This window comes from Centrocercus urophasianus, unplaced genomic scaffold (assembly GCF_019232065.1).
Source record: "Centrocercus urophasianus isolate 14NV4802_14NV808 unplaced genomic scaffold, USGS_Curo_1.0 seq_26, whole genome shotgun sequence".
In the NCBI taxonomy this organism is placed as follows: Eukaryota; Metazoa; Chordata; class Aves; order Galliformes; family Phasianidae; genus Centrocercus; species Centrocercus urophasianus.
The window spans coordinates 7,949,942-7,969,526 of record NW_024884822.1 but is presented as its reverse complement, the minus strand read 5'-3'; the positions used below and the strand labels follow the sequence as shown (position 1 = coordinate 7,969,526).

The window sequence follows — 19,585 nt, the reverse complement described above, 5'->3', positions numbered from 1 at the left end:
CCAGCGTGTCCCGGCGGCGGGACCGGGGTCCGCCATGGGGCCGGGCCGCCGGAGAGCCGCGCTGCGCCTTCGGGGCGGCGGGTGAGCGGGAGCGGCGCGGGGGGAGGAGGGGGGAGGGGAGGAAGGATGGGAAGGAGCCCTGCTGTGACCGCCCGCTGTGCTCCAGCTCCCCGCAGCTCCTGGGTCTCCTAGCCGGCAAGTTCTCCATCTTCCAGCTCTTCTTCCTCGCGCTGCTGCTGGGCTTCGCCTCGCTGCTCTGGTTGCAGCTCAGCTGTTCGGGCGAAGCGGCTCCCCCTGGGCGCGGGGCCCCCCGGCCGCCCTGCATGCCCGAACCCCCTGCCCCCCCGGCCGACGACCCTTCGTGGGGGCCGCACCGCCTGGCAGTACTCGTGCCCTTCCGCGAGCGCTTCGAGGAGCTGCTGGCCTTCGTACCCTACATGCACCGCTTCCTCAGCAAGAAGAGGATCCGCCACCACATCCTGGTGCTCAACCAGGTGGACCACTTCAGGTACGGGAGCTGCAAAGCCAGGGGATGCCGTGCGGTGCGCATGCAGAGGGCGGCGACGTGAACCCGGTTCCGTTGCAGGTTTAACAGAGCGTCGCTGATCAACGTGGGCTTCCTGGAGAGCGGCAATGACACGGACTACATCGCCATGCACGACGTCGACCTGCTGCCCCTCAACGAGCAGCTGGACTACGGCTTCCCCGAGGCCGGGCCCTTCCACGTGGCATCCCCAGAGCTGCACCCGCTGTACCACTACAAAACCTACGTGGGAGGGATCCTGCTGCTCACCAAGCAGCATTATGAGATGGTGAGCGTAACCCCCCTCCTGCTTTGCGGTTGGGTGTACAATGAAATCTTGGTGGGTGTGTGTTGTGCCCTACGCTTTGAAAGACAGAGAAGCAATCTGTGGTTTGAGCTGATGGCGCAGTGCAGGCTGCAGCTGTGCTCGGGGCTGGGGGTGGTGGTGGTGGTGTTTGGCTGCTGCAGGAGAGCAGTGCGGTGCCGCTCTGGTTGCAGTGCAATGGCATGTCCAACCGCTTCTGGGGCTGGGGACGGGAGGACGACGAGTTTTATCGACGCATCAAAGGAGCTGGTCTCCAGGTGAGTGTGCTCGGGGGCCTCCTTGGCTGAAGATGCTCTCCTTCTCATCCCCCTTCCTGTTCCCTGCTGCAGCCACCAGGGCTGGCACAAGGGCAGGCTTTCCCACATGCGGGCAGGCTTTCAGGAGCTGTATGGAAGCGTTTTTCTCCTCCCAGGTTCACCGTCCCTCTGGAATCACAACTGGGTATGAGACATTCCAGCACCTTCATGATCCAGCCTGGAGGAAGAGAGACCAGAAGCGCATTGCTGCACAGAAGCAGGTGAGCTGTGAGAGATGCGGGCTGTGATTGCCACGTGCCCTGAGCCCTTCCCTGCCCACTCTGCTCTCTATCTCAGCACCAGATGCTTTGCCCTGAATGCTCTTTCTTCTCAGGAGCAGTTTAAGGTGGATCGGGAGGGAGGCCTGAACAACGTGAGATACCGGATTGAGTCACGGACTGCTCTGACTGTGGCAGGAGCCCCCTGTACTGTCCTTAACATCTTGTTGGACTGCGACATGAGTGAGACACCGTGGTGCACGTTTGGCTGAGCTGTGTCTCACGTGTCAGCATGTGCTGTGCTCATGTCAAGACGCCAGGGCTGCGCCGAGCTGCTTGGAACAAGGCAGTTTTGCAGCAGGCCAGCACAGTGCTGCTGGCAGGACCCAGAGGAGCAGAAAGGGCTGAGTGCTTGAATTTGCTGGGATCAGCAGAAGAGGCCAAGAGCAGGACTCCATGGCATTGCTGTGAGTGATGCTGCTGTCTCCCAGGGCAGGTGCAGGAGGCGTTTTTCCTGTGCTGGGTACGGCTGAGCTGCCACCCAGTTCAGAGGACAATAAAGAACTATCAAGGCATCTGCTTGCAGTGACTCAGAGATCTGCTGCAGGCAGCCACAGGGAACAGAGGCAGGAGCAGCCTGTGGGAGGCAGCAGATGCACTGCCACTGTTTGCTGGGAGAGTATCCTGGGGCAGGAGGTAGGGAGTGGGGGAGAACACCCCTGCCTGGCTGCTGGGAAGGCACCCGGGGCACTCCAGCTTGGATCCAGGAGTGGGGATGCCAGAAAGGTCTCTCTGCCCCTTGCCAGCTCTGGGTTCCTCCTGCAGCCTGGCCTGACCTCTGCTTATGCTGCAAGCTGAATTGCTGCCATGCTACTGCAAGCTTGTGCTGGCACACAGGTGGTACCATGCGTGGGGCCGCTCTGGGACACTGGCACACGTTTCAGGTGCTGCTGTCTCCTGGAGCACTTCCCTTGCTGGGTGCCTGCAGATGGAAGCTGTCGCCATCCCGGGAAGCCAAGTGGTTCCTGTCTCATGGAGACATGGCAGCTCCTGGTAGGAGCCCTGAGTTGAGGGAAGTGACAGTGATGGATCTGAGTACAGGGATTGTGAACCACAGGGAGCAGATTCTGGTGGCTCCTGCCATTATCTGCTGCTGCAGAGGAGTTGGTGCTGCACACAGCAGTGTGCTGCCTTCATGGAAGGGTCAAAGCTGTGATGAGGACCAGCCCTTGCTCCTTGCATCATCCCACGCGCAGGCAGTGCGAGCTCCTCCCCAGCTCCAGGCCTGTTCTTGCCCCAGGGCAGAAGGGGATGTGCCATCCCAGAGCCTCGAAGGCCTCTCCACCCTGGCAATTCAGTCTTGACACGCAGTCGCAGCCATTTTTGTTCTGCATGTAGCCCACAGGTCGTTTCCAATGCATGCGTGCAGGCATCCCCAATCCCTACAGTGTCCTTTGCTGAGGGAAGGGGAAGATGCCAGCCCATCATCACCTTTGGAAGGCCCATGGCACGGCAGCTGCACCAGCCCCTCTCCATCGCTCAGATTTTGGGATCGGCTGGTGTCCATCAGCTGTGTGCCGGTGGCAGAGCACAGATAAAAGTCTCTCTCCACGCTGTTCGAAATAGATGGCACAGTTTCACAGAGCTGTGCAGAAAGCAGCGAGCATATGTGCAGCTCGTACTTCGCTCAGCGCTGCAGGCTCCTCTCCCGCTGCCTGGCAGTTATTTCGCAGCTCTGCTCGCAGCCCCCTCATCCTCCGGGTGCTTTTGTGGTAGAGGCACCTCGCTGGGGACCCGGCTTCCTTTTATAGCCCTGAATGCGTTTCGGAGGTCGCTCGGGGCCGCTCTCCCCACGCACCGGGCTCTTAGCAAAGGCGCAGCAGGAAAGGCCGAGGCCGTTCCCCACCGCGTTCTACAGATGGATGACAGCCCGCTCGGAGCTGCCCGCATCCCGGAGCCGCGCCTGGCTGCGCTCTCAGCAGCCCCGGGGGAGTCAGGGCCGCAGCCCCGCACCTCGGAGGCCACGTGGGTGATGCGTGGCTTCAGGGAACACGGCGAGAGCATCGGCACCGCACCGAGCGTGCGGGGACAGGGACGGCGTGTGCGAGTGGGTGAGCGCTGGCAGCACACACCGAAGGGGGAGCTGGCAGAGAGCACGGCGGATGTGGGCGGCTCCGAACCTCGGCTGGGGACGCCGCGAGCATCAACCCTCCGCGGGAGGGCGGGCACCGAGGCGCCGGGACGCGGCACGCCGCAGCGCTGCGGGTCACCCAGCCGAAAGGCCGAGGGAAGCTCCTTGCCCTCGCGGTGCCGCACGGACACCTCGACGGCGGCCGGGGCACCGTGGAGGCCACGCGGGGCCGAACCTCGGAGCTCCGCTCCCGGGGAGGCCGCAGGGCACCGCGTCCGCGCCGCCAGGCTCCGCCGCCCCTCCCCGCAGCCGCCCCGCCCCGGCGCCTCCCGCCTCCGCGCCGCGATTTGCCGCTGCCGGCTCCGCCCGCTCCCCGCGCGGCCGCGTCCGAGGGGCGCGTTCAAACGCGGCGAGGGAAGGAGCGGAGCCGCGCGTGGACCGCAGCGCCGCCGGCATGGTGAGTGCGGCCCGGCCCCGCCGCCCGTTCCCGTCCCGGTAACCCCCAGAGCCCCGGACGGTGCCCCGGTGCCGCCCCCCGCCCCTCCGCGCGGCCGCGGCGCTTTGTCCTCGGGCCGCGGCGCGCCTCGGCCGAGCGCGGCCCCGGATTCCCGCGGGATCCGCCGAGCATCGCCCCGTGCGCTCCGCCGCGCTCCGCTCCCCGCTCCCGGGGCCGATGGCGCCGCCAAGCGCCCGGGGCGCGGAAAGGGGCCTCGGCGGTGCCGTGCTCCGGGCCGGGGCCCGCGCCCCCCCGAGCTCTCCCCGCCCGCTTCCACCTCTCTCCGCGCCGGCGGTGCCCGGAGCAGGTGCTGAGCCGAGGGAGGGAGGTGACAGCGCAGGCCGGGAGCTGTCAGACAGGTTTGTGCGTGGCAGCAATTAAAAGCGGGGTGTTTGTTTACCCGGCGTGTGTGCTGAGAACCAGGGCAGCTTCCTGGGTGAGGCCCGACAGACGGGGCCTGGCGGGGAGCCTCGGGCCCCCCGGCCCTCATTCCAGGACCGGGGTTCCCCCTCAGGCTGTAATTTGAGGGTCGGGGGCCTGAAGATCCCCAGCAGGCCCTCCCCGCTGCGTGAGGATGAGGCACTGAGGCTGAAGCCTTGCTGCCCGCCTTCCTCCCCCGGGGTCCGGCCACCTGTGCAGGAAGCCTGCATTGTCCCATCTGCATCCTTCCCCTTCCCGTTCCATGTCCGGCTGTGCTGGGCTGCGGGCTGATGCGCACGTCCCAGGGAGAGGTTGAGCCAAAAGGGCTGGGACCTCCCCAGGGTCGTTTGTAGCAGCGTCCTTCTCCAGCCCTTGAGAAGGAATGGATCGGGGGTCTTGGGCATCCCTAGGGCCAGTGCTGGCCCTCGGTAGCCACGGGTACGGGGAGGGGGAAGACCGGTGCTATATGGGGGTTCCTGGGAAGGGGCAGCTGGGTGCCGCCGGGCCGAGGCTGGCGCCAGGCCCAGGCAGGTGCTGCCGGCTGCTGAACTCGCCCTCCCGAACAGGCTGGGCGGCAGGTGCCTGTTCTGGTGGCAGCCCCGGCCGCGGGCGGGAGGTGGGGCTGGGTGTGGGAGGGAGGTGCTGAGCCATGGGGGGTGGCAGCGGGGAGCCCCCACCCCTGCTCTGCCCCATGCACGACAGAGCCCTGCTTGCTTGGCTGCTGACGTGGCCCTTTGGGGTCCCCCTCATTTGAGTGCTAGGATGTGGGGCTGAATGGGCATCTCCACGCCCCTGCTGCAAGCAGGGTATCCGTGATGGGCCTGCGGTCCTGTTTACATCACTGTGCTGACTTTGTCTCTCCTTTGGCAGTGCTGGTACCGGGCTTTTCTCTGATTCTCCATGGCAGCAGCACAAGGCCCTGTGAGCTGCGAGCCTGACACCCGCGTCCTCGGCACCTACCTCTCCTCTGTGCCTGTTGGCAGCATGGGCAGTGTGGGCAGCCTGGTGGAGAAGCAGGACCTGTCTCCCCTGGAGCTGCGGGCCCCGTTGGGGGGCACACGGGGGCTTCGGCAGCCTGATGGCTTGCTGCGGAAGGGGCCAAGCCAGCGGGAGCTCTTTGGATACCTGCACGGAGCCAAAAAGGAGACCCGGTCAGAACGGAAGCACCAGGCATCAGGAGCGTGCTACAAGCGGGACTACGAGAGTGACCGCGAGAACCGATCCCCTGAGCGCTGCTCCCGGGAGCATCACCGCGGAGCTGACTTCTCCAAAAGCTCGCTGCCTGAGAGGGGCCGCTTCGACAAGGTGAAATATGAGACTTGTCCCTAAAGCGTGTCCTGCTGTGGGGTGGATGGGGCTGGAGGATGAGCTGAATGTGCCGAGAATGGGAGGGGGGACATGGAGATTTGGATATCTGGGTGAAGGGATGAGGCTGTGAGCATGCATCTTCTCTGAGTGGAGCTGGGCATGGTGCGTGCTGGTGGGGCCCAGCCTGATCTTGCTTGTATTTTCCAGTGCCGCATCAGGCCCTCGGCCTTCAAGGCAGTGACTGGGAAGGGGCTGGTCTCCATGCAAGGCCTCTCCTCATCCAAGGGGCAAAAGCTGTCCAAAAGCAATGGGAGCCTGCACACGCTGCTGTCGCAGAGCACCACGGCGGCCCCACAGCATGGCCCGCTCCGCACCCACCTGCTCCACGCCATCAGCCTGGATGAAGCCTCTGACTCCAGCCATAACTCCATCCAGAGCTTCCCCTCCTATGGCTCCCGCCTCAAGCCTGCCCAGAGCCAGTTCAGTGCCTCCATGGGCCACATCAACCACATTGGAGGTTCTCTGGACAGGGTGTCCCGGAGCCCCAGGGACCCCCTGGCTCCTGAAAAGGCACCCTTGTCCTGCAAGAGCATGGCCACGCTGAGCCGGCTGCAGAGCCCTGGGGAGCCCCCACCGCCCTATGAGTTCACCTACTCCCTGGAGGATGCGGTGAAGCAGCTGGAAGATCGGCTGAAGGAGACTGGGGGAGAGCTGCGGCAGCTCAAGAGGAGCCTCAGTGAGACCGAGGACCCCTTTGCGCAGGTGAGAAGTGGGGCTGGCGGCTGTGGGGAGGTGGTGTCTGGGTGGAAGGAGCTGTGAAGGGCCTGGTGCCCTGCCATGATGGCTGGTGGGTGCCCAAACATGGGAGAACTCACTGTCACGGCCTGTGGGGCAGCAGCATCTGCAAAATCAGGCTGGGAACCTCCTACTGAAGCTCTGTTCCTTGGGTCTAGCTGGGGATGTCCTGGCAGCAGGATCTCCTGGGATCCTTCCAGGCACTGTCCCACACAGGGGCAGGATGTGGACCCTCACCAGTGTCTGTCTGTGCCGGCAGGCATTTGAGGACAAGCAGCGGCTTTGGCTGGACGAGCTGGAGGACCTGAAGCAGATGTACATGGCCAGGCTGCAGCAGGTCACACAGCAGGCACAGCGCGGCCAGCGGGCGCTGCAGCTGCAGCTCTACAAGGCACAGCAAGAGAAGAAGCGGCTGCAGGAGGAGCTGAGCATGCAGCAGTGCCAGTGCGAGGAGACCAAGCTCCGGCAGTCCCAGGGTGAGCGTGTCAGCCCCAAACTGGAGGAGACCAAGTGGGAGGTGAGTCCCCTGCTGTCCCTCTCTGTTGCCACCCTTCAGGCTGTGCAGCCAGGATGGGGCAGTGGTTCTCTGCTCTGTCACTTGTGGACTTGTGGATGGGGGTGAAGAGCCAGGCATGATTCTCATGCTCTCCCAGTGACGCTGTGTTGACAGTCGGGGGTGCTGCCACCCCTGAGATCCCACTGCTTCCTCACTGTTCACTGTGTCTTGCAGGTGTGTCAGAAGGCAGCAGAAATCTCCCTGCTGAAGCAGCAGCTCCGAGATACCCAGGAGGAGATGGCTCAGAAGCTGGGTGAGATCTTCAGCCTGAAGACGCAGCTGCGGGAGGCCAAGGCGGAGGTCCAGGCCAGGGACTCCCAGCTGGCACAACTGGCTGATTCCCTCCAGAGCCCCCCGGAGCCTGGCACCTCGCTGCCGCTGGGCGATGACCCCATGCCAGCATGCCAGGACTTCCCTGGCTGTGAAACGGATGACTCCAAGTGCCGGGGCCTCCACAGCGACTCAGCGGAGCCCCTGGAGCGGCAGGTGGAGTGGCTGTGGGCAGAGTTGCTACGGGAGCGGCGCCAGGGCCAGCTGCAGGCTGTGAACTTTGAGCTGGAGAGGAAAACCTGGCAGGAGGAGAAGGAGAAGGTGCTGCGGTACCAGCGGGAGCTCCAGGCCAGCTACATGGAGATGTACCACCGGAGCCAGGTGTTGGAGCGCGAGCTGCGGCAGCTGCGCTCCGAGCCCAGGGATGTCGGGGCCGACTCGCCATGGATTGAGCGGGTGGAGTCCTCGAAGATCTGAGCAGCACGATGCCTGTGGGACCACGAGGGGGGGTCTCTTGCTGCTGCAGTGGATGATCTCAGGGGCTGCACAAGGACTCGCCACTCATTGCCGCCCTGGGAAGAAGGACTGATCACGACAAGGGAACTTTTCCTTCTTGCAGTGCTTCGGGCCCATCAGGGGTGGTCGCTGGAGGGGGGATCATCTGTACCAGGGGTCTTGCATGTGCCCCGTGCTCTGACTCCAGGATCATTTGCCCTGCACTCCCTTCTACCATTGGGGGCATAAGACCGAATGCCCTGTGAGCCATTCCCCATCCTTCCCGCTCCGTTCCCCTTTTCCCTTCAACCTGTAACTTAATATCATGCTAGAGAGAGGCTCGAGCCCTGTCCCCATCCCCACGGCCCTTTTGTGGGTTCCAGCAGAGCCCTGGGAGCAATCAGTGCCCTGGGTCTGGCCGAGGTGGTGGTGCTGCTGCTGCTGGGAAGGCCCTGGAGGAGCTGCGTGCAGGGAGAGGGGGAGGTGCCCCAGCGCTGCAGCTGAGCCCTTTCCGTGCCGTGGTGCTGGTGGGATAAGGGGTGGTTAACGCAGCTCCCCAGCACGGAGTCCTGGGGCTGAGAGGAGGCAGCGCCACGGGAGAGGTGGGAGCAAGGATGGGGCCTCCCCGTATCTCCTCCGAGGGCACGGGGAGAGGCGTGGAAGAAGCCCTGGGCCGCGCTTGTAACGTCCTCGGCCTTTCCTGCAATAAACCTAGATTTCGTTCCTCCGAATTCTGCTTCCTTTGAAAGCCGCGGCTCTGCAGCCCGGGCTTCGGGCCCCGCTCCCGGTGGTCGCCCCCGCTCCGCAGCTCCCGCCCGGCTCAGCCGGCGCGGCAAGGAGGGAGGCGGCGCGGAGCGAGCGGCACAACCGGTTCGGGCATCTCACCGCATTGACTCACGGCGGCTCCGGGGCCCGAGGGACAGGCCGAGCCCCGCGGGGCGGCTCCGGGGCCCCGCCGTCGGGACGGGCATCGTCTCCCGCCCCCAGCAGCGGCCAGAGCCGCGCGCGCGCGACGCCGCGGGGAACAACAGCCGCCCCCAACTTCCGCCGTGCAGCAGCCGGCCCCGCCCCCCCGCCCCGCTCCCCTTCCGCGCGGCGGACCCCCACCCCGCACCCCAAAGGGCACCGGGCGCGGCCTTACAAACATCCCAACAGCTTTATTCACCATCAGCGCCCCCCACCCCAACGGCGCCCCCCCCCCCCCGTAGAGACGGTGCCCCCGGAGGTCACAAGGGCAGCGGCAGGGATTCCACCTCCCCCAGGCACTCATCGTAGGCCTCCTGGTACTCCTCGTGTGGCTTCAGCAGGATGACGCAGGTGGGTCGCTTTGAGCCGGCCGCGGCCCCGAGGTCCTGCAGGAGAGCAGAAGGCCGGGGGTAGAGGGCAGCCCGCACAGACAGAGCCTGACACCCTGCACGGACACGGGAAGGTGGCCCTGCAAGCTCCTGAGAGCAGGCAACTCAGAGCAGTTGCATTGGGAAGGACCTTAAAGCTGACCCAGTCCCAACCCCTGCCCTGTGCTGGCAGCCCCCCACCAACTCAGGCTACGCAGGGCCCCATCCCAAGTGGTTCTGAGCACCTCCAGGGATGGAGCACCCACAGCTCTGGGCAGCAGTGCCGGTGCCACGCCAACCTCTGGGTAATGAATTTCTTCCTAACATCTCCCCCAAACCTTCCCTCCTCAGTAGAAAGCCATTACCCCTTGTGCAATCATGTTAAAAGTTGGTCCCCCTCCTGCTTATAAACTCCTTTCAAGTACTGCAACAAGGCCACCCCAGAGCTTTCTCTAAGTGAAATAAGCCCAGCTCCCTCAACCTTTTTTCGTAGGAGAGGTGCTTCAGCCCTCTGAGCATCTTTGTGGCCCCCCTCCGGAAAAGCTCCAACAGCTCAGAACCCTTCTTGTGCTGAGAGCCCCAGGCCTGGATGCAGCATGTGATGCCTCATGCGGGCAGAGCGGAGGGGGACAATCACCTCCCTTGCCCTGATACCACCCTTCTGCTGATGCAGCCCAAGAAGATTTCCTAGTTTTGCCCAGCAGGGCTGACACGTGCCATAAGTGCCTGACATCGGCCTCTTGTGTCCCACTCCTCACCCGGAGCAGAGAAGGCAGTGACCACCTCTAACCCTCGGTCTGAGCAGGGAGGGACATCTCCCAAAACCACACCTTGGTCAGTGCTTCCTTTCTGTATGCATCCAGGTCCCAGTTCAGAACTAAAGGAGAAAAAAGACATCTGTCCTAGCTCTGCCCCACATAGCTCCACTGGGGCAAACAGTTCTGGGGTCCTGTCACAAAACAGCTCTACACCTGGGCTGTGGCTGTTTGCTCCCCTCATGCTCTGGCGCTGCTCAAGCACAGGGTGCTTTGCTGGGCACCCCACGTATGCCTCCTTCCTCAGCACAGCCCTGGCACAGAGCAGCCCAGCTGCAGCCAACCAGCACGGGCTCCTCCTTACCGACTTGGAGGGGACGTAAGCGTAGGGCAGATTCCTGTCTTCGCACATGATGGGGATATGGCAGTACACGTCGATGGGCAGCGTGTCGCCGGCCAGCACCGTGATCCTGCAGGAAAAACCCGTGTCAGCGGCCGCCCCGCGCCGTGCCGTAGGGTGAGGGCGTGGCTTACCCCTTTTCGCCTTTGTTGATGAACTTCTGCACCTCCTTCACGCCCCGGCGGATCTGCTTGTGCTTGGCCGCTGCGAGAGAGGAACCGCGTGAGGAGCTGCGCGGCCCCGGCCAGCCCCCCGCCCCGTTCCCGGCACCCACCACACCTTTCCTGATACACTTGTAGAGCTTGCGCGTCAGCTTGCGAGAGGCGAGCGGCTGCGCGATGGGGTTCAGGTGCTCGAGCTGCTCCCGGTACGAGAACTCGGGAGCGGCCTCCGCCGCCGGCTCCTCCTGCTTCTCTCGCGCCATGCTCGCGCGCTGCCGGCGGCCGCTTTTACTTCCGGGGCACGCAAGGCCCAGCAGCTCGATTCACGACCGCCGCGTGAGCGCCAGCCAATGAGCGCCGTTCCCCGTGGCGCCTTAACCAATGACGAGCGGCGCCCGGCCCCGCGCCCCGCCTCTCGGCCCGCCCCGACGCCGAGCGCGGCCCGCTGCCCGGCCCCGCGGCGCCCCGCTACCTGCGGTGCTCCGAGCGGAGCAGGGCCTCGCCCAGCATCTGCATCTGCTCCAGCACCTCGCGGCGCATCTCCAGCGCCATGCGGTGCACGTGGTGGTTGGCGGCGTTATACATGATGGCGTTCTGGAACATGAGCATCAGGCTGCACTGGAATTGTGCCAAGGAACGGATGTGGCCCTTGGCCAGACCCCTCTTGATGCTGGTCAGGTCCATGGGCCTGCAGGAAGGACATGGAAGGAGAGCTGAAGGGCCTCTGCGTCGTGGCCCTAAGGCACAGCTCTCTGCAATCAGTTTTAGCGCCTGGGGCTACGTGGGGCAGTGAGAAGCATTTGTTTCATTTCAGTTAGACAAAGTTCAGCCAGCGTGGTCCTTGTCATCGGGCAGCCTGGCAGGCCATCGGCTGCCACGTCTAACAAATGTCATGAGGAGCTGCAGGGAATTCAAGAGCGATCCCATTAGTCCTCATGAAGTCAGCCCAGGTCTTGGAGGAGAAAGAAAAGTTGCTAAAATAGGGATCTATTAAAACCCCTTAAAATCAAATGGTGCCACTAGCCAAAATAGCACTGCTGATAGGGGAACGTGACGGGGAATAAATATGACTTCCCTTATTTTGACACAATGAGAAAATGAACGGCTGCAGAGAGGATGACTGTGACCAGAATAGAACATGATTCAGCTCTGAAAAATGCCCTTAATCTATCTGGGAGATATTCTTATAACCTACTTCTCCACTGAGACTACATCTGGGGAGAAAGCAGAGTGGATACTGACAGAGACACAGGTTTCCAACATGGAAACTGCTGGGCTACAGAGGCTGAATGCCCAGCTCAGGCAGGGGGCACAGCTGCAGAGCTGAACTGCAGTACATCAGTCCATGCAAGGCCAGCAAAGGGCAGGCACAATGCATGTCAGCACCATGGTCACTGCAGACTTCCAGGTCCTGGTCACCTGGAAGGGAGTTTTGATAACAGAAGTCAGTCAGTGGGAGATGCTGATGGCAGCCAGACTCTGTGGGACAGAAGGAAGGAAACAGTCCCATTAGTGTTTTGGAACCAGAGATGACCCGAACCAGTTGTTGGGTGCCAGAGGAAGGCAGAGAAAACAGAGAAATCAGGTAGTGAATAGTTCTTGCACAAACTTACCTCTTCACCACCTCACTGTATCCAGGAGCTTGTTTGTCTGACACTGCCTTCAGGAACGGGCCACTGCATCTACAAGGACAAGCACAAAGAATGACCTCTGCCTGCCCCTGAGCAGGGGCCAAAGACAACGTGGCAGCAGGACCAATGCTTCTCTCCTACTGATGGCCATGAGGGCCACAGCCCATCAGCAGCTTTGGCTGTTCAGCAGCTGGCACAGCCAGGCATAGGAGGAGGCTGAGCCCCTTGCTGAAGCTGTCTTTGCCAGCTGTGTAGGAAGCAACACTTGGACTCTGGCATGTTACACAGAGGAAATAAGTATGCAGTGTTCTCTCAATCTTTGCAGCACACAGCTGTTCTTGTTGCAAGAACAGCCAGAAGCAAAGCCATGTAGAGACACACCATCCTGTGGTGTCTGTTGTGGAAGGGAGGACAAGGTGACATAGGAACTGGCACATAATATAATGTCAATTTGACCCTTTGCCCCTACATACCTATGACTGGCTATCATCTTCCAGATGGACAGGACAGTTCTTTTGAAATGAGAATGCTGCATGGGGTTATCCCAGCTCAACTGCATCCTGTGGAGGGTATATAATGCCAGGTTGTTACACTTGAGACAAAGCATGAATTGGTGCACTCACCACATCCAGATGGATAAAGCCCAGAGATCTTTTTTTTTTAGCTACACAAAGCAATGGTGGAAGTGTTCTGCATCTGAACACACAACTAAGCATCCAGAATGCAGGAAGATGCAGGGTGGCACGCTGGAACTAAGATAGAGCTGAGCAGCTCTAAGGGACAAGCTGGACAGAAAAGCTCACACTACTCTGAAGCTCATTTTTAAACTCAGATTCCTATCCCATGAAATTATGGTATTCCTTCTAAAGACAGCCCAGGTAATCATACAAGTGGTAAAGCCCATGTGTGACTGACAAGCCTGTGCTTGCTTAAAGGTAATGTCTCTCTTAAGAGCTGGACTGGACATTACCTAATAAAGCACAACGCCAAGCTTAAACAAAGCCTAGCTGCCTTGAAGAAACATGTATTTTCCAGTTAACCTTATTTATCCACTACTCTTATTACTTACTTTTGGGGTAAGTGCTAAAAAATACTGGCAGACCCATAGAGACAGTACAAGTTAGCTCCTTCCCTCCTGCTCTCCGTGGGTATCTCACCTTCCTGGAGGTGACCTGTGCCATATACATCTTTTGATGTGAATCAAAGGAAACAATTGCTCTGGTACACCTGCAGGAGTGCAGACAGACTTACAGCTGCGGGTTGGCAGGGCTTGTGGAGCCCAACATGGGGTCTGCAGAAGTGCAGTCACTATCATCTTGATCCTGGGCTTGGTTAATCTCCTGTGAATCTGGTTCACACAGAGTTTTTTCTTCAGGTGCCTCTTGAGTCTTGTCCTGCAGAGCACAGAGGAAAATGGAGATCTGGTTAAAATGGCAGCTCACCACTTGAATCCCTTAAGCAGAAACCAGCCTGCTGCATATGCTCCTACTGCATCCAATCTCAGACGGGAGCTACGTCTCTCTGTATTATTCTAGAAGATGATGTTTGACCTTATTCAGACCTTCAGTGTGCTGGCCAAGACTCCAGTAACAGCTGGGTTTGATCTCTTGGATCACAACCACCTCCAGCTAACACAAACACTGTGGGGATGACTGGTGCCCAGAGGTGTGTCTGTCTTCTTTTCTGGGAAGAGTTGTGGATATACAGAGGGCAATCAGGAGCTGAGGTAAGACTGCCTCAGGCTTGTTAAACCTCAAGACACAGAAAACAGGATCCCCAAGAGTACAACAGGGTTGTTTCCTCAAAAACTCCCACATGAAAATGACAGAGAATAGACTCAGCCAGGAAGGAGAATTGTGCTGTTGGCACAGTGATTTTCCAATAAAATGGAAAAGGAGATGCAGGGAAAGACACTTCTGGAGTCCAGAAGTGGGACTCTTGAGAATTGCCTAACATGAGATCTGAAGCATAGACCAGACACCTCAGAAAGAACATAGGCACTGCTATGTATGGCTTTGACTGCTGGGCAGACCACAAGGGAACTGCTCAGAATAACCCTGTTCAGGCTTAACAGGTGAAATGTGAAACCCTTAGAATCACAGAACCACCAAGGTTGGAAAACACCTCCCACATCATCTAATCCAACCATCCACCTATCACCAATACTTCCCCATTAAACGAAGTCCCTTGCTACAGAATCACAGAACAACCCTGGAAATCATTTCTGCCTCCAGTGTCTAAGTTTGCAAGGCAACAAACCGAGTACTGGATTGAAAAACCAGGCACTGTTCTTCCACTGCTGTGATATTATAGCTTGTTCCAGCAACACCTCGCAGACTGGTGAGAGCTGAGTGTCCCCCAGACACAGGATTAGTGCAAACACAGGCTAGACAGTGCCTGCTTCCAAGACATGACGGTCTCCTGGGGCAGATGGTTGTTGGTATTGCTTGTACATCCACGTGGGCCTGAAACCAGCCAAGCTGTGTGCTGCATAACACAGTAATTAGAACAAACCAAGTATTCCAGTCTTGCATTAAACCTGAGAGCAGACTGCCAGCTCTCATGAGTCACCTTTGTATTGCCAAGGAGCAATTCCTCCAACTCACATCTGAGGGTTTGATCTGTAACAAGCTTCCTGTTCATAAAGATGCACATCCATACACAAAAACCATCCTTCCCCTCATACATTTCCTTTGCATTCACCTCCCTGCTGTCTCCTCTTCTGCGTTGCTCTCTCCCCAGCTGGAACATGGGACTTCCCCATCTCTGCTAGAGATGATTTCCTTCACCACCTCACCTCTCTTAGGACCACCTCTCTCCTACCTCTCTTCCTGGGAAGTGTTCTTTTTCATCTTCTGCCAGGACACGTGGCTGACTTTCCTCTGCTCTTGAGACAACTGTCCTGGTGGTCTCTTCCTGGCATCTTAGATCTTCCCCATCATCCTGCTTCCCAGAGCCAGAACAATCCCATAGAGTCTCTGCTGAATCTGTGCAGCTGACGCGGAGAGGTTCCAGCAACTGGGTTATCTGTAATGCAGAGATTTATTGCTTCAAATTGTGAAGGCAAAGGGAAGAAAAAATAAGCAGCACAAATGCTATTTTTGCTTTCACTCACTCACTTCTTTCCATTTTTAGGAATCCTCGCAAAATCTTCTGATGAAGCCCTGTATTGTTATTTCAGTTTCAGCTCAGTGACATCTCTGTGCTTTAGGGTGAGCTGTGTTTTGGCAAAGCAGCTGCTTGGCTGCTGTGCCAGTTTTAAACGAGAGCAAGGACTGGGCTTGGAATAGGGAGCAAATTAACTCTGGGCACCTGCGTTTCCCCCAGAATATTTCTGTTGTCAGAATGGTGGAGAGACTGAAAACTCTATTATTTCAAGGCCAGAACTATGCAGCCCACTTTGCTGTCATCCAAACAGCCGTACCTCTGAGAAGAACTCGAGAAGACTGTCATCTTCATATTGCCTCTCTGCCTTTTGGAAGTCTTCACTATCATCCTCCCAGAGAGGATCACTGAACTCCAGCCTGCTGTCTGTCTCTTGGCTGCTTTCCTCTGGCTTCCCTATAGCCACCTCTTCGGTATCCCTCCAGTTTCCCACTTCCACATCCAAACTTGAATGCCAGCTGAGAAGAGACTGCAAGTCACTGTCCTCTGACTCCGACTCAGAACTGCACCACACCCAGGGATGGCCCATCTGCAAACAAACACAAAGAGAGAAACAGCAATTTCTTTGTACCCCGATCCAGAACTACAAAGCCCAGTTCATTTCCTGACTTACTCAGAGAGCCAAAACATAGCAAGAACTTCACGAGGCAAGCAGCCTTCTCCTAAGCCCACACTTAACAGCACACGGCGGGGCTGTAGCCCTGCAACACAAACTGACATTGCAGAGCAAGCGAATTATGATTTTCCAGTGCTTTTGCTGTGCTCCCCCCTGGCTGGTGCTCAGGGGATGCTAAGCTACTTTGGAGTATTTGGCTTTGTCTGATGCTACACGTTTAGGCACCGATGACAGGCAGCAGCAAGTTCAAAACCAAGTCATTGCTGCTGACAGCTGTGAGCCAGCGGTGACTCCAAGGCTCAGCCACTCACTGGAAGTTCCCTCGCTGTACCGTAAGAACTTTTTACGTTGGAAACAACTTATTGCAAACACTACAGAACCTTTGTGTTGAAAACGACGGATGTGATTTAACAGCCCTGGTGTACCTGAGCCAGAACTGGAACCAAACACACTCATCCACTGACGGATCAGTTCTGCATGTTTCATAAAGTTAGCATTCTTGTAAGATGGAAGAAACCATTCCTTTCATCTCCACTCATTAATCCATGCCTAAGCCTCTTGCAGAGTATGAGTCCAACATGATTTCTCTGCAGTCTCTTCTCTGCAGGGGAACCTGCAGAATCACCCTAACAACAGTAAATGGCTCTTAGAGAAATCTGTATCTTGCCAGTGAACTCAGCTACCTGGATGAGAAAGCCACAGAGAATTCTACACATTCATTAGCAACCTCTTCAGAGTTTTCAGTTAATTATGTACAACCTAATCTTTCCAGGGTCTTGAACAAGCACATTTCTCACTGACTTCCTTTTGCATTCTCAAGACTGCTACCACAGCAGCAAATGCAGCCTACGGTGCATAACTGGGAGAAATAAAGAATCCAGTGGGTTTGGGATGAGCATATTTGTTTTTCTTTTATGCACTTACAGTGAGAGCTGGGATCTCACTGGCCTCCCTTCCGAAACCTATTTCAAAGTTGACTTCAGCAGGAGCAGATAACATTTGATGAGGCAGGAGATAACATTACCTGCTCTCAGCTTCCAGCTAAAGGAGTCGGGCAAACTGTGATTTCATCTGACGACTACCAGTGCCCAAAGCACTGCACCATGGGCAGAGCAGGCTGCACACGCATAACCAGTCACCACAGCTCTGCCAAGGAACAGAAAAGCCTCAGGCTAGGGTAATCCAATCGCTTGTGATCATCTTTCTGTACTCCAGTCCAGAGGGATAACCATCTAAAACCAGGAAGCCTGGGTAACTTGGGCATAAGCACTGATTAAAAACATCTTCGGCCTTATGTTCAGCTCCACTAAATCTTGGAAGACTCAAGATGCCGGAGAGCAGAACAGCAGCATTGGTGCGAGACAAGGGGGATGAGGGAAGTAATTACAGCCTGCTTAGTCCCACACCAGTTTGGTACAAAAATAAGGGATGAAAGATAGGGAATTCAACCTCTAATTAAGGACTGCCTTGCGGACTTTACGTAAGTTGCCAACAGGGAATCGTTATCAAACGGGAAAGTTTTAGTTCACTTTGCAGAGATCAGACACTGCGCAACGCCTGCTGATGTAAGGAAAAGCTGTTAGTTTTAAAGAAGATGGACTTTGAAAGGGATTTACATGTCAAAACAAGGAAAATGATAAAAGCCTGCTCTCCAGCAAATGAAAAAAGAAAGAAAAAAAAAGACAACAATTTGCTGAAGACATAAAAGCAAACAACAACAACAAACATCAGAGGCAGAAAGCTGCCAGATGATCAGTGGGGGTGATGCACCATCAGTGCCAAACACCTCAGTGGGAAAACAAGGTCAGGTGGAAAACCTGCATTAAACGTAATTATGAGCAGTTGCCACAGAGGAGATCACAGAAGTCGCAGAGAGACTTTCTCTTGAGATAGAGACTATTTCTAATTAAAATGTCAACAGGGGAGGTTTTAGAACAGTTGGAGGGAGGGAGTAAGCCACAGAATGACTTGGACTTGTGAGTCCCTAAGAAGCTTAAATATAATGTGACCAAACCTATACATTGTAGCTTGCAGTTTGAATTAGCCATAGCACTAGAGAAACAAAAGAGCAGTTGTTATTTCTGTCTGTAGGAAGGCGGATTAGGGAGATGCAGCATAGGCTTTCTGTTTAGATTAGTACAAAACATTGCAAAGTATGAAATGAGGAGTCAGAGCATGAGAAGGTGAATTGGGAAAGAGGCAGCAGGGCTATAGAGGGGAAAGCTGCATTTTAGACTTTTGAAGTTATTGAATAACATCATTACAGGCTATTAGAATGTCACAGATTCTCTGAGTAGGAAAAATCCTCTAATGGTTAAAGGAAGAAACCAAGGGTAAGAATGAAGAGCAACTTTCCACAATGAAAGCAAGTTACCAGTGGGCATGACAGCAGTCCTCCCACGTGCTGGAATTTCCATTGCCCAACACAAACAAACAGAGGCAGAGGTGCTACAGAGGAGACAGAACCAGACTCTTCTCAGCGGCCAGCGTCGAAAAGAGAGGAGGCAGTGATGACAAGCTGCATCAGGGAAATTCAGCCTATGTTTACTCCATGGGGGTGGGTAAGCACTGAAACAAGCTGTCCAAAAAGATGATGAAATCTGCATCCTTGCAGATTTTCAGAACTTGACAAGGCTCCGAGCAATCTGCTCTAGCTTTCAAGCAGGCCCTGCTCTGAGCAGCAGGTTGGACTAGATGATCCTCAGAAATCTTTTCCAGCTTACATTATTCCACAAAATACCAAAAAGTAAAAGAACCCTCTGACTTTCCGTGCCATGAGAATCTCTAGAGATCGAGGCCATAAAAATTCGAATGAGAAACCTGTTCCCAAGCTCAGCAGTGAGGGACAATGAATCAGTAAGTGAAGGACTGTACGTTTCTAGCACCAAGTACAAAGCGACCCTTGGTGGAAATACACCTTACATTAATCAAGCATGGCACACAACACAGCAGGCACAACAAACTTCAATACAAAACTTGGGAAAGTCAAGACCTCTCATCAGTTAAGGTAACAATCTCTCTACATTAACTGTAATGACTGTTCCCTGCAACTTGTGTGACAGAAAGCTGAGTCCTGCACACATGCAAACACACACACGTACAGACACCTCCTCGCTGCTGCAGACATCAGGACCATGAGATTTTTTTGTTGTCATTCTTTTCTCCTGTAAATGTAAACGGGCAAAAAATTGCACAGAAGTTAGCAGAAAATCAGAAGTCAGGAGTTTAAACTCAGTCATCTACGTTGCTAAGAACTGTAATAACCAGCTGAAAAAAAAAACAGTTAAAAGTTTCTGCTGTGAAACCAGATACAGGCATGCCTACAGCTGTGAGAAACAGATTTTCACCACAACTCATACACTCTTTTCCAATTTCTAGGCAAATAACATGGCATTCAATATACTGGTCTCTTAAGGAAAGCTCCAGTGAGATTGCAGCATTTCCACTTTCCATGGTCAGATGTCCCATGTCATAACAAGGGCAGCAAACCTTCCCCTCCATCCAAAGACCATGCAGCATTCTAATTATTAATGTACTGCCTCTAACATCAAAGCACTGCAGAGCTTTTAAAGGGTAACTGGAAGAGAGCTGTATTTGCAGGAATTCGAGGTCTGTACGCACATTCGTACACAAGCAGGGCTCCCCGTCGAAGGGAGCTGTGATGCTCAGAAAACTGAACACTGTATACTG

The 19,585-nt window shown here is 56.6% G+C and overlaps 4 protein-coding genes across 4 annotated transcripts; 2 read left to right on the top strand and 2 right to left on the bottom strand.

Moving 5' to 3' along the window:
• The first annotated feature begins 31 nt into the window (after positions 1–31).
• On the top strand, positions 32–1,937 carry B4GALT7 (beta-1,4-galactosyltransferase 7). The gene is made up of 6 exons (XM_042826424.1): positions 32–81; positions 167–508; positions 587–812; positions 1,022–1,105; positions 1,261–1,365; positions 1,479–1,937. The coding sequence occupies exons 1-6, from the start codon at positions 35–37 to the stop codon at positions 1,632–1,634; spliced, it is 960 nt and encodes a 319-aa protein (XP_042682358.1). The 5' UTR covers positions 32–34; the 3' UTR covers positions 1,635–1,937.
• A 1,933-nt stretch (positions 1,938–3,870) lies between these two features.
• N4BP3 (NEDD4 binding protein 3) lies at positions 3,871–8,564 on the top strand. Its single transcript, XM_042826359.1, has 5 exons — positions 3,871–3,950; positions 5,280–5,714; positions 5,925–6,479; positions 6,772–7,029; positions 7,243–8,564. The coding sequence occupies exons 2-5, from the start codon at positions 5,310–5,312 to the stop codon at positions 7,813–7,815; spliced, it is 1,791 nt and encodes a 596-aa protein (XP_042682293.1). The 5' UTR covers positions 3,871–3,950; positions 5,280–5,309; the 3' UTR covers positions 7,816–8,564.
• Positions 8,565–9,043: 479 nt separating this feature from the next.
• NHP2 (NHP2 ribonucleoprotein) lies at positions 9,044–10,778 on the bottom strand. Its single transcript, XM_042826441.1, has 4 exons — positions 10,602–10,778; positions 10,457–10,526; positions 10,287–10,392; positions 9,044–9,185 (listed from the first exon to the last, which is right to left on the bottom strand). Exons 1-4 carry the CDS (start codon positions 10,744–10,746, stop codon positions 9,060–9,062), a joined length of 447 nt encoding a protein of 148 aa, XP_042682375.1. The 5' UTR covers positions 10,747–10,778; the 3' UTR covers positions 9,044–9,059.
• A 173-nt stretch (positions 10,779–10,951) lies between these two features.
• On the bottom strand, positions 10,952–19,512 carry LOC122164541 (bromodomain-containing protein 8-like). The gene is made up of 7 exons (XM_042826640.1): positions 18,997–19,512; positions 15,539–15,808; positions 14,938–15,141; positions 13,366–13,508; positions 12,588–12,674; positions 12,097–12,165; positions 10,952–11,171 (listed from the first exon to the last, which is right to left on the bottom strand). The coding sequence occupies exons 1-7, from the start codon at positions 19,132–19,134 to the stop codon at positions 10,952–10,954; spliced, it is 1,131 nt and encodes a 376-aa protein (XP_042682574.1). The 5' UTR covers positions 19,135–19,512.
• Between the last annotated feature and the right edge of the window lie 73 nt (positions 19,513–19,585).

Excerpts from the sequence above, each read along its gene's own strand:
- B4GALT7 (XM_042826424.1), top strand. The coding sequence starts at position 35 with ATGGGGCCGGGCCGCCGGAGAGCCGCGCTGCGCCTTCGGGGCGGCGG. Across the intron at positions 82-166 it reads CTGCGCCTTCGGGGCGGCGG|CTCCCCGCAGCTCCTGGGTC; the intron begins GTGAGCGGGAGC and ends GCTGTGCTCCAG. Across the intron at positions 1,366-1,478 it reads GCATTGCTGCACAGAAGCAG|GAGCAGTTTAAGGTGGATCG; the intron begins GTGAGCTGTGAG and ends CTTTCTTCTCAG.
- N4BP3 (XM_042826359.1), top strand. The coding sequence starts at position 5,310 with ATGGCAGCAGCACAAGGCCCTGTGAGCTGCGAGCCTGACACCCGCGTC. Across the intron at positions 5,715-5,924 it reads AGAGGGGCCGCTTCGACAAG|TGCCGCATCAGGCCCTCGGC; the intron begins GTGAAATATGAG and ends TGTATTTTCCAG. Across the intron at positions 6,480-6,771 it reads CCGAGGACCCCTTTGCGCAG|GCATTTGAGGACAAGCAGCG; the intron begins GTGAGAAGTGGG and ends CTGTGCCGGCAG.
- NHP2 (XM_042826441.1), bottom strand. The coding sequence starts at position 10,746 with ATGGCGCGAGAGAAGCAGGAGGAGCCGGCGGCGGAGGCCGCTCCCGAG. Across the intron at positions 10,527-10,601 it reads CTACAAGTGTATCAGGAAAG|CGGCCAAGCACAAGCAGATC; the intron begins GTGTGGTGGGTG and ends CCTCTCTCGCAG. Across the intron at positions 10,393-10,456 it reads ATCAACAAAGGCGAAAAGGG|GATCACGGTGCTGGCCGGCG; the intron begins GTAAGCCACGCC and ends TTTTTCCTGCAG.
- LOC122164541 (XM_042826640.1), bottom strand. The coding sequence starts at position 19,134 with ATGACTGAGTTTAAACTCCTGACTTCTGATTTTCTGCTAACTTCTGTG. Across the intron at positions 13,509-14,937 it reads AACACTTCCCAGGAAGAGAG|GACAAGACTCAAGAGGCACC; the intron begins GTAGGAGAGAGG and ends TGTGCTCTGCAG. Across the intron at positions 12,166-12,587 it reads AAGATGATAGCCAGTCATAG|ATGCAGTGGCCCGTTCCTGA; the intron begins GTATGTAGGGGC and ends TTGTCCTTGTAG.